General features: G+C 36.7%; 1 protein-coding gene across 5 annotated transcripts in view; it reads left to right on the top strand.

Moving 5' to 3' along the window:
- KITLG (KIT ligand) overlaps positions 1–13,224 on the top strand; it is a 99,166-nt gene that overhangs the window by 61,145 nt on the left and 24,797 nt on the right. For 4 of the 5 annotated variants that reach the window (XM_081483551.1, XM_081483554.1, XM_081483553.1 and 1 more), the window contains exon 4: positions 11,128–11,298. In XM_081483551.1, the coding sequence (XP_081339677.1) occupies positions 11,128–11,298 (171 nt within the window). Of the gene's footprint in view, positions 1–9,281; positions 9,326–11,127; positions 11,299–13,224 lie in introns of all 5 variants that reach the window. The other variant, XM_081483555.1, reaches the window with a different exon arrangement.

Raw genomic sequence — 13,224 nt, 5'->3', positions numbered from 1 at the left:
CATCTAATCCTCTGTCATCCCCTTCTTCTCCTGCCCTCAGTCTTTCCCAGCATCAGGGTCTTTTCTAATGAGTGGGCTTTTAGCATCACGTGGCCAAAGTATTGGAGCTTCAGCATCAGTCCTTCCAATGAATATTCAGGGTTGATTTCCTTTAGGGTTGACTGGTTTGATCTCCTTGCTACCCAAGGGACTCTCAAGAATCTTCTCCAGTACCACAGTTTGAAAGCATCAATTCTTCAGTGCTCAGCCTTGTTTATGGTTCAACTCTCACATCCTTACATGACCACTGGAAAAACCATAGCTTTGACTCTACAAAACTTGCAAATTGATATCTCTGCTTTTTCATATGCTGTCTAGGTTTGTCATAACTTTTCTTCCAAAGAGCAAGCGTCTTTTAATTTTGTGGCTGCAGTCACCATTTGCAGTGATTTTCGCACCCAAGAAAGCAAAATCCGCCACTGTTTCCACTTTTTCCCCATCTATTTGCCATGAAGTGATGGAACCAGATACCATGATCTTAGTTTTTTGAATATTGAGTTTTAAGTCAGCATTTTCACTCTTCTCTTTCACCTTCATCAGAGGCTCTTTAGTTCCTCTTAGCTTTCCACCATTAGACTGGTATCATCTGCATATCTGAGGTTGTTGATATTTCTCCCGGCAATCTGGATTCCAGCTTTTGAATCTTCCTGCCCTGCATTTCACATGATGTACTCTGCATATAAGTTAAATAAGCAGGGTGACATTACACAGTGTTGACATACTTCTTTCCCAATTTTGAACCAGTCCATTGTTCCATGTCTGGTTCTTACTGTTGCTTCTTGACCTGCATTTGGTTTCTCAGGAGGCAGGTAAGGTGGTCTGGTATTCCCACCTCTTAAAGAATTTTCCACAGTTTTTTGTGATCCACAGAATCAAAGGCTTTAGCACAGTCAATGAATCAGATTTTTTTTGGAATTCCCTTGCTTTTTCTATGTTCCAAGCAGATATTGGCAATATAATATCTGGCCCCTCTACCTTTTCTAAATACAGCTCGTACACCTGGAAGTTCTTAGTTCACATACTGCTGAAGCCTAGCTTGAATGATTGTAAGCATAATCTTGCTAGCATGTGAAATGAGCACAATTGTATGGTAGTTTGAACATTCTTTGGCATTGTCCTTCTTTGGATTGGAATGAAAATTGACCTTTTCCAGCCCTGTGGCCATTGCTGAATTTTCCAGATTTGTAGCATCATCTTTTAGGATTTGAAATAGCTCAGCTAGAATTCCATCACCTCCACTAGCTTTGTTCATAGTAATGCTTCCTAAGGCCCACTTGACTTTGCACTCCAGGATGTCTGGCTCTAGGTGAGTGACCACACCATCATAGTTATTTGGTTCATTAAGATCTTTTTTGAATAATTCTTCTGTGTATTCTTGCCACCTCTTCTTAATCTCGTCTGCTTCTTTTAGGTCCTTATCATTTCTGTCCTTTATTTTGCCCATCTTTGCATGAAATGTTCCCTTGATATCTCCAACTTTCTTAAAGAGATTTCTAGTTTTTCCCATTCTATTGTTTTCCTCTATTTCTTTGCATTGTTCAACTTAAGAAGGCTTTCTTGTATCTCCTCACTATTCTCTGGAACTCTGCATTCAGTGGGTATGTCTTTCCCTTTCTCCTTTGCCTTTCAATTCTTTCCTCAGCTATTTGTAAGGCTTCCTCAGACAGTCATTTTGCTTTCTTGCATTTCTTTTTTTTGGGGGTGGTTTTGGTCACCATCTCCTGTACAGTGTTAGGAACCTCCATCGATAGTTCTTCAGGCACTTTGTTTATCAGATCTAATCCGATGAATCTATTTGTCACTTCCTCTGTAAATGATAAGGGATTTGATTTAGATCATTCCTGAATGACCTAGTGGTTTTCCCTACTTTGTTCAATTTAAATCGGGATTTTACAATAAGAAGCTCATGATCTGAGCCATAGTCAGCTCTAGGCCTTATTTTTGCTGACTGTATAGAGCTTCTCCATCTTCAGCTGCAAAGAACATAATCAGTCTGATTTCAGTATTGATCATCTGGTGATGTCCATGTGTAGAGTCTTCTCTTGTGTTGTTGGAAGAGGGTGTTTGCTATGACCAGTGTGTCCTCTTAACAAAACTCTGTTAGCGTTTGCCCTGCTTCTTTTGTACTCAATGTATGATAGGCACTTATGTGCTGAAAGTGAAGATGGAAGGAAGGAGGAAAGTTCTCTAAGATGTAATCACTTGTAATTTCCCTGAAGTACCAATCGAATAGAATCTATAAGATTATGATGATGCGGTGAGTGACTGTAACTTATCACACAGTATTTGCACCTCAGTGTTTTACTCATCTTCTTTTAGATATGTATGCATTTCGTAAAAAGTTTTAGGTCTAAGAGTAATATCCTGCTATTTTGAGAAATCATGATTTCCATGAGCCTTCTGTTACCCTACTACTTTTAATTGAGTCATTTCCTTAATCAAGAACTTTCTCACTATTCCCAATGATTGAAGGATGAAAGCCGGATTCCTGAGTCTGATGTTCATAACCTTCCATAATAACCTTCTTGCCCCACCCCAACCACCTCATCTTAATGCCCATTATTCTGCAACACAAACTTGTCATCCAGTCAGGTGAGTCCCACCCTCCTAGAATCACCTTGAAGTGAAAGTGTTAGTCACTCAGTCTTGTCCAACTCTTTGCAAACCTATTAGCCCTCCAGGCTCCTCTGTCTGTGGAATTCTCCAGGTAAGAATACTGGAGTGGGTTGCCATTCTCTTCTATTCTCAATTCCAAGACTGCATGGTATAGCCTCCCTTTGCTAGGAATGTTCTTTCCTCACGCATCCACTCATCCAAATTCTATCCACAGAATTTTGCAATATCCTGGTACTGAATGCATCTTAGTGGTCATCTCCTCCAAGGTCAGCTTAAGATCCCTATTTCTCATTAGACCGTTTCCTACTGTCCCAGACCATGCTCTCTGCCCTGTATCATTGGCCAGGAAAAACTGACATCACCCCTAATCTGTGCTTCTGCTTGGTGCTTGTGTGGGACAAAGTGATGAGCAATACTGATGTGGTATCTGTTCTGTGGACCTCATCTGTTACTTTATTATCTCTCAGTTTCTATAGAATTTGTCTCAAAACTAATCATTTGGGGTAGTTGATCATATATTGCTTACACAGCTATTTAAAATTGTATGTGTTATGGATCTGTCTCATAGTATTGTTGTGAGAAATGATTAAGATGTGAAAAACCCAAGATATAGTGTACATGCAATAGTTGTTCTATGTCCTCACAATTATTTTGTTGTCATATTTTCTCTTTTTAGTGTATTTATCTAAAGATTAGGAATCAAACCTTTCACTCTGTTGTATTTCCTTACCATTTGAGCAGGTAGTAGACACAACTGAGCGACTTCACTTTCACTTTTCCCTTTCATGCACTGGAGAAGGAAATGGCAAACCACTCCAGTATTCTTGCCTGGAGAATCCCAGGGACAGTGGAGCCTGGTGGGCTGCCGTCTATGGGGTCACACAGAGTCGGACACGACTGAAGCGACTTAGCAGTCTTAGCCACTCAAAAGCTACTTACCAGTAAACATTTAACTGCAGGCTAAAAAATGTCTGATTTCCAAATCTTGAGGGAGCCTACCTTATTTGTTTAGATTCCTTTGGTTCTCGCTAACAGTAATGAACTCAAGCTTCATCAAAAAAAAAAAAAAAAGTCCCATTTCTGTAAAGGTACTGAAGAATAGCATTTCAAGTCAAGGGGAGGGATGCAGCCAGGCTTCATGGAAGGGGCTCAGACTGGGATTGGAAAGCCTCCAGGTTTTCCTTTTCCCTTTTCTGCATCTCTGCCTTGTTCTGTTTCGCCTGTGCAGAATTTTTTGTGTGTTTTCAGTCACCTGGTGGTGTAATGGCTGCCCAGAGCTCCCACACTTACATATTACAGTTTTGACCCTGCTCAGAGACTAGTTATCAGTTCTTATCACTACTGCCTATTTGGGGGAGAGACTTTCCGATTGACCATTTGTCTCAGGAGGCCACTATTGTCCAGTCAGCTGTGGCTGCTGGGCAAGGTCACTGTTTGCAATTGTGGATCCTGAGGATCCACCCCTATGATTTGAAATGCTTACTATAGAAATGGAAGTCAGTCAGGTAGACACTGTAGTTGTCTACTTCTAGCTCTCATATAATATTTATTTCAAAGGAATAAGTATAAAATGTTAGGTAAATGAATAAAACGTAACATTAAATACTATTTGTTAGGTGGCTCTTTTGTATACTCAAACTACAGGGCCCATCTTAATAAGTAAGTGATTATATTAAGATACTTTCAGAACATCTAGACCATTACTACCTGAAAGAAATAGCATAGAAGCCACATGTTGTTAAATTGTTCACTCCTGTCTGACTCTTGTGACCCCATGGACTGTAGCCCACCAGGCTCCTTTGTCCATGGGATTTTCCAAACATGAATACTGGAGTGGATTGCCATTTCCGTCTCTAAGGGATCTTCCTGACCCAAGGATCAAACCCGTGTCTGCTGAGATCTTGGCTGGCAGATTCTTTACCACAGAGCCACCTGGGAAGCCCAGAAGCCACATATGTAATGTTAAATTGTCCAGTAGCTGCATTGAAACAAAGAAAAAAAAGGAACATGAAAAATTATAATACAGTTTATTAGTCTAATATATTCAAAATGTTATCGCTGTACCTTGTAAACCATATAAAATTATCAACATATTTTAATATTTAATATTTATTCAGAATCCACTGTGTATTTCATATCTACAGTACACTCCAGTTCAGACACTAAATTTTCATCAGAAATATTTACTCATTTAGAATTTTATCAAATTGACAATTGAAAACACAGATTCACATACCTAAGCTTTTCCAAAGATTCTTAAAAGTGTTCCAGTCACCAAATCAAGTAATGATTTTTTTAACTTTCAACATGTTGAATTAGTTAAGCAAAATTGATATTTTAGTTCCTCAGTCATACTGGCCACATTTTAAGTGATGAGTAGCTGAAGGTGGCTAATGGCCCCTGCTATTAGCTCACACAGATTAGACAGAGATATTTTAGAGACAGAGAAACTGATGCTCTGAATAGATTAAGTGACTTGCCTAAAATCACAAAGTGTGCTAACAGAGTTAGGGCTAGACTCAGCCTCTAGTTCATCCCAGTTGCCCTCATCTCCTACGTTGACCTTTCTTCCTGGTGCTATTTGGTATCTGGCCCAGAGGCCATTTATAGGCCTGCCTGGGGAAACAACATGCATTTATAGTGTTTGGACTGATTACCATCTTAATCAGATTGAGGTTTCTACTCTAAAGCGAGAAAATGCAGTTAGATGTCTGCAGTGAACACTGAAGACCCAAATTAATTGTTTAGAGAGAGGACTAAAATAAATCATGACAAAACCCAGCTCAAAAAAGGAGTTAAGGTTTTGGAGACTCTACAGCAGTAACATGAGCACACAATATTTTACAAAGTGTTTTTGTAGGAATGTTTTAAATCTGCCTGCCCATGAAATGTTTGAGATTGGCAAGGAGTGTCTGCTTTCTAGTCCTAAGAGTAAAAACCGGAAGGAGTAAGGAGAGTCCGTTAAAGTCAATTGATGGTGATGGTTTAGTAGCTAACTTGTGTCCAACTCTTGTGACCCCATGGACTGTAGCCCACCCAGGCTTCTTTGCCCATGGGATTTCCCAGGCAAGAATACTAAAGTGTGTTGCTATTCCTTTCTCCAGGGGATCTTCCTGACCCAAGGATCCAACCTTGGTCTCCTGCATTGCAGGTGGATTCTTTACCAGCTGAGCCACCAGGGAAGCCCACTGAAAGCAATTAGCATTTGCTGTTTGGTTGCAACAGTTAGTAGAAGAAATCTGGTTCCTATAATACAGTTCTGGATTCACTGAAATGATACAGAGCCATCTCTAATTCCTAAGTTATCTTTTAATTGAGTTTAAGGACCAGTGTGTCTCCAAAAGTGGGACCACATGAGTCATGGAGAACCCAGCAGAAGAAAGTGCAGCAGCTGTATGTGTTTTGACTGTATTTACTGATGAAAGAACTAGGCGAGTGCTTGGGAGTTTTGGTTTCTAATATTTGTTTTAAATTTGTTGTGTAACCTTGGTGAACCACTTCACTGCTGGAGGCCTTCCTTGATTTTCCCATTTATGAAATTGGTGGGGCTGGACCAGATGGCCTTTTAGCATTTCTTCCAGATCTAAACCATTGTGATTCTAGTGGCATGGTGCTAGATTCTTTTTGACTGACCAGCCAGGAGGTAAATGCTGGAAGCACAAGAGGAAAGAAAGGAGTGCTTTGTGCCTGTGGGCATTCATACTTCTAATTCTGGCAAGATTGAAGGTTGACACATAAAAGAAAACAAAACAGAAACAATCAAACTGGGCGGTAATGCTGGTAATTAGATTAGTTGGATTAGAAGATGGGGTGAGACTCATTGTGAATATTCCTCAGAAGCCTCATAGTTTATGAGCCAGGGGTTTGCTCCCTCAGAATCTCTAATGGGTGTTTTATCCCAGCTCCTTTGTGGAGAATTTCCTCACAGTGCACATACCTCCATGAGGCTTCCTGACGAAGCAGACACATATCTCTCAAAGAACAGTTACTAAATGGAAAAGTAGTGCCAAGTACATCCGTGAAGAAACATTAGTGTGTGTTTTGTCCACTTTCAGATTCTAGTTCCAAAAGGCTTCTGGACTGCTCTTGGAGACTCTTCATCTAAGACTGATTCAGAATACTGTGTCAAATGTTTTCAGCTAATAAACCAGAACAGTTTCTTTTTTTTTTTTTTTTTTAAGAAATCAGAACAGTTTCTTAAATGAAACCAGGGGATGGAGAGAAGAAGGCAGGCCAGAGTTAATAAGTCTCTCGGATGTTTTTATTTCAGCCACGATCTCAAATTTACCAGTTCCAGGTCTGCAGAGATATTATATCACATATCCTGTGAAATTCACATATCATCTATTTTAAATTTGTGTGAATGTGTGAGTTTTCATTGTTGGTTTTTGGAAGTGATCATATTCTTAATTATGTTTAGAATGCTTTCAATCATAGTTATTTTTTTTTAATCTTATCATTAATTTGGTGCTTATGGTACTTTAAAATCCTTAGGAAGTTCATAGTTTTTACCCAAAACTTCTGTGGTGGTGGCATGTGAGCAGTTCAAGGACATTGATTCAATGTCATCGATTCAGTTAGCATTCTAGAATGATACATGTTATATATCATTTATATATACACACACAAACATGAATAGAAAGCATATGTTGCTCCAATAATCCAAAGTAGAGCTGTTATAATTGATCCAGAAAATGTAAGACAGAGGCTACCAAAAACGAAGGTAAGAAATTAAGAGTATGAATTCAAGGAAGATCCAGACAAGCTTTCCCTTTCAAAGCAAAAAACTATATTTCTTTTTGTGTGTATTTGGGTGAATAAAACATTATATGTACTTCAGGAATTTGAAACATACTCTTTACATCACCTCTTTGACATTCTGTTTGACTCTATCAACTTTACTAATCTTTCACATTCTTCTAGTGAAATAGAGAATATTATTTATATCTTACATTGTTCTAATATATATTGTGAGTTAATAGCTATGCAATATAAAACTGTTTAAAATGGTCTCTCAAAGATGAGTGACAGTAATGCCTGTTTATTAAGGCAAAGGAAAAATTTAAATTTGTGAACTGCACACTTTTAATTATCTATTTCCTAATCATAATAATCTTGTAAGAGTTGAAAAACAGACTTCATATCATCTCACAAATCAAATATTTAGGTCACTGTGTTTTGCTGTCTGCAAATCATTGACTATATTTAATTAAAAAGAGAATGGAAAACTGCTTGATGTTCTAGTCAAGGCTGGTTTCCTTTCTTGTAGGCAGACAAGTTAAAACTGGCTGATATTTAATATTAAATTTAGAAATTAGAAATTTCACCTCAGTTTTATCTTTCCTAAATTCAACAAACTTTAAAAGCTAAAATATAGCTGTTTAAACAGATTAGTGAAAAGAAATAACTTTGAATTGATTATAGTCTTTTCCAAGAAAATTATGCAAGAATATATAATGAATGAAATACAGTTAAAGGTGTTTAGAAATATATTTTTCAGCAGTGTAGTCTCGATGTTTATGTCAAATATTAATGAATTTTTCATAACCTTAAAGGGGCTGATATTGGGCTAGGATTTGATTGTGGGATTTCCATGATTTAACAGTAAGAAATTACAGGTTTAGAGTTGAAAATGTTTCTGGGAAAAGTTGATTGCTTGGACTGTTGATTAGGTATGTGAAAACAAGGGTGGGTGGCCATGGGGCGAGTAGTCATAGCTAAGTAAGAACTTGAATGAGGAATGTAAACACAGAGTTCAGTTGAAGATAGAGATAAACAGAAGTGACAGTAAGCACCCCAGAATTCCCAGTTGAAAACTAAGAAACATATAAACAAACTCCTTTCTGCTTTAACCACAAAAAAGCAACAAACAAACAAAAAACAAAAAGAAAAAACAACCTGTTCATTTAAGGCAAAGACCCCAATACCTTAATTCAGAATAGGGGAATTTGATTTTGGTTACTACACATCAGAGAATCAGAGAGAAGGACAAGCGAGCTTATTCATAAAGTGGAGCAAGGACAGAGTTTGAAAAGATTAATACATGAGCTGTACTTGCCATGGAAAAATTTGCACAGTTTCAGTGGGATGAACTAATTGGTGAAGGCTGTTCTACCATATAAGTACTACTAAAGCAGTATTTACAGAATGTGCTGTTTCCCATATCCTAGGAAATCTGCCTCTTGCTGATAGGGATGACTATCTAAAGGGAATTATTGCTGTCTAAATGGAGGGAAACTTGGTAGAGCAATCAGCCTCCAAAGAAAGACTGAGAGCTTGTAAAGAGACTTGTTAATGATGCAAATATGAACTTGCATGTGCTTAAGATAAGCACTGATTTTATAAAACAAAGAGTTCATTCTCAGCATATTTTGGAAACAGTCTTTGAGAACTTGGTTAGTGAGTCAAATGAAATGGCCAAATTGAACTAATTCCCACTAGGAGTTTGTTTATTCTACTTATCTGAAGCCAGAGCCAACACTCCCTAAAAGTTTTGAATGGCATTTAATGCTTCCAGAAATTGCAAGGTACCTATTGTAGAGAAACCAGTTTACCCTTTGGCTGAGTCATATTAATTAAAATTGTTCTATTAAATAAATGTAAAATGGCTCTCTTGTATAATTTAGAAAACACGAATTACATGACTTTCCCCCACGGAGATATTCTGCTGGTAAGTAGAAAAATAAAGTGTAGTGGGTTTTATTTATTTTACATGGCGTCAGTTACCCTCTCTGATTATGTATTTTTATTACAATAGAAATAATTTAAAATTATGTGAGATCTTAATAAGCCAAGACCATTTTACCTTTGTCTAATAACTGTCTTATTTTTTTCATTATAACATTTTAACAGAGTTAAAAATATAAATCAGAACCTAGACTTCAAAGTTCTTTATAAGAGAAAAGAGAATATTACAGTATACAAAGTATATAAATTTCCAAGTATTATATTTTAAGTGATGTCACATTAATTTTTAAAAATGTTATAATTTATTCTAATATACTAAGAAGTTTTCCCTAATAATCTAAACCTTTATTTATCTGCAGTAATGTATAAGAGGGGTTGGCAAACTACACTCTATAGACCAGATCCAGTCTGTTGCTGATATTACATGTACAGCCAGCTGAGTTTGTCTTTTTACCGATGAACATTTACAGTCTACTTGATAATAGAGAATGCTTTTAACCCTAAGTGAACAAAAATATTGACCCAAAATAAAGAATTCCATTCTTCTTATTGCTAAACCTGTGTTACAAAAGAAGCTAAATTATTAATTATGCAAAAGAAATTATATCCAATTATAATCATTACATTTTAAACAGTAATAAGAATGGGTGGAAATTCATTTTCTCTTATATAACTGGACTTACACAATATTCTTGATTTTTGCCTCTTGGCATACAAAGCTTGAAAATATTTGCCGTCTAGCCCTTTCCAGAAAATGTGGGACCCCTGTTATGGAGTATTTTTTCTCACTTATTTTTTTTCACTTCTATATCAGTTAAGCAATTAGTTTCTGAGCAACTCACATATGCCAGACACTATTCTAGGTCTCAGGGACACACAGGGAACACAATTTTATAAAAATCCTACCCTCATGAAACTTACATTCAAATTATGTACCTCATCTCCTCAGAACTACCTTACTTTCAATATTCCTTTTCTACAGAGGGGCAAAATGAGGCTCAGAGAATTTATGTAGCTTGTCGGGATTCTCTCAGCCAGAGTTGAACCCAGTTTTGCTTGACTCCAAGGCTTGAGCTTCTAACCCCTGGCTTCACGGGTGGGGCTCCTCGCTTGGTTTCATGCTCTGCTGTCACCATCGTGAAACTCTTCATCATTTTTTGAACACGTTTTGAACAGTAAATACATTTCCGTTTTACTATTAGTCCCACAAATTATGTAGCTGGTCCTGACACTAAAGCAAAAGTGCTTCTCTCCCAGACCACATTCTGTCAGGGCTATTTTTTTTTTTTTTTAACACCCACAGGAACTGACCTATGAAGAAGCTTTGAAATCTCTCAAGATCTTGAGAAAAATAAGCTATTATTGATCCACTGATTCATATTCCAATTCCCCAAAAGACTGGAAGTTCTTTGAAGAATAGGAATCTTTCCCACTATAATTCTTTTTTTAATTTCTCTGGGTCTAAAATTCATTTCTGAATACAATCAGTAAGAAATAAATATGCTTCAATAGAATTAAATTTTGCAGTATCTGAACCTTGTCAAGGGCTCTGTCTTAATTTTATTTCCATGGAAGGGCAAAATCTTTACCATCAACAATTTCCTCTGATCTTTATGCATTTGGAAATTTTGAAACAGCTGTTAGGTATGACATAAACAAAAGTCTAAGAACTAACCTATTAGTCTAAGAACTAACCTATTCTGATATAAGGAAATCTTTTGTCCAGCAGTCAATGACTGTACTTAAAACAGGTGCTTTGTCTTCTTTTCTTTCAATTTCTTACAGCCTAGCCATTGTTGGATAAGCGAGATGGTGGAACAACTGTCAGTCAGCTTGACTGATCTTCTGGACAAGTTTTCAAATATTTCTGAAGGCTTGAGTAATTATTCTATCATAGACAAACTTGTGAAAATAGTTGATGACCTTGTGGAGTGCATGGAAGAACACTCATTTGAGGTAACTTTGTATTGGGACTGCTTTTTATCACTCATCTCTGTAACCTATGGCTGATTAGTGATGGCAGGGGTGGGGACATGTTTGTGAGATTTTTAATTTATAAATTTATAATTTAAAAAATTTTGAAGATGAGCACAGAAAATAAATGTTTATAGTTATATCACAACTGAAATGTATATTAAGACAATTAAATGTTGTCACTTAATATAAAAATAAATGTATTCACAATACACTTATAAAAACAACCCTGACTTTATCTCATGGATAAGGTTCTCATAGCCTTCCTATGAGGTTACCAATGTTCATTTACTTTTAAATGGAAAATTGCCGATATTGAACACTTGACCTCTTATCTATAGTAATAATATCACAACAAAGAAATGCATTTTAATGTCTTTGGGTCATTTGATAATTAGTTGTCACTTCAGAGTATGGGTATGGCAGTGCTTTGGGTTCTAAGCATATTAAAGAAGCAATGTACCCACTAGAGACTAAGGATGAGATGCTGGAGGTCAAATCCTGGCTTTGTTCAGTAATAGCTTTGCTCATCTTCTTTACACCTAAAATGCGGACAATAAGAGAAGTTGATGTTACGTGATTAATGATGAATTTTTAGCACCAAATTTGGCAAAGTAAAATGTTAACAGTTTTTTTTAAATTTTATAACAGTGTGTCTATATAATAAATGACCTCTTGGGACACCTGTTTTGGCATAGAGTTCACAAACCAAGGTTTAGCCTACAGGCCTTATTGAAGTTCAAACCTAAGGCTTTAACCATGATGCTGTGTAGTAATAGTCAAATACTCTGTCTCCATTCAAATTCCAGTCACTCTCTAAGACCCGACTTCCATCCCATTTGTGCTCTCCAATCTTAAAATTCTCATAATGCCAGTAACCTAATCACTATAATTCATCATTTCTACTGTTTTACTTTCTAATTTCCCAATCAGAATGTATCTTATAATCAATGACATCCTAGAGTTAGCATCCCTTTTTATCATATCCATGTGAATGATGTACTAATGGCAATAATAAGTGGAGGTCACAAAAAGTAGAGTATATCAGACAAAGTGTCATGAATAAAATAAGATATGCCCTAGGGCCTGAAAGATGAATTAATTGGTCAACAAATGGTAATTTATCTAGAAAAGCATTCCAGATACCAAAAAGTGTACCTTTACTAACCATGGCACTTGGCTAGAACCCAAGAGATTCATACCAGGTGGTATCTCTCAGTTGTTTCAGAGTTTAACATGTATAAAACAGAGTAGTATGTAGTAAGTGGTACATAGGTGTTAACTCCAATTATTATTGCCTGCTTTTATTTATAGATAACCATATTTGAGAAGATCCCCTGGAGAAAGGAAAAGCTACCCACTTCAGTATTCTGGCCTAGAGAAATCCACGGACTGTATAGTCCATGGGGTGGCAAAGATACAACTGAGCGACTTGCACTTTTCATATATTTATGAATTCCTAAAATATAGCTTTGACTTGTTTGGGGATTTTATAGAAAATCATACTCTTTTTATGCTTTTGAGACTTGCTTCTTCCACTCTGTGTTATAAGATATCCACATTGATTATTAAAGCTGTAGTTGATTTTTTTTTTTTTTTTTTTTTACTGTTCATAGAACATTTCATTGATTCAATATACCACTATTTATTAAACCACTCTCCTGTTGATTGGTGTAAGAATTTATAAACACTTCTGGCAAGAACTTTCTTAATATGCCTCCTGGTACATGTTGCAAGAGTTTCCTTAAAGTAGTTACCTAGGAGTGGAGTTTTGGGGTCACAGGATGGGAGTATGTCTAACCTTACTAATATCAAAGTGCCAATTTATGTCATTCCACTGGTACGTAAGAGACTCCCTCTGCTCCATGTCCTTGCCAGTATTTATCATCATTAGACTTTTTAATTTGT

This window comes from Giraffa tippelskirchi, chromosome 4 (assembly GCF_054371585.1).
Source record: "Giraffa tippelskirchi isolate mGirTip1 chromosome 4, T2T-mGirTip1v1.2.pri, whole genome shotgun sequence".
Lineage (NCBI taxonomy): Eukaryota > Metazoa > Chordata > Mammalia > Artiodactyla > Giraffidae > Giraffa > Giraffa tippelskirchi.
This window is presented reverse-complemented; position numbering and strand designations above follow the sequence as displayed.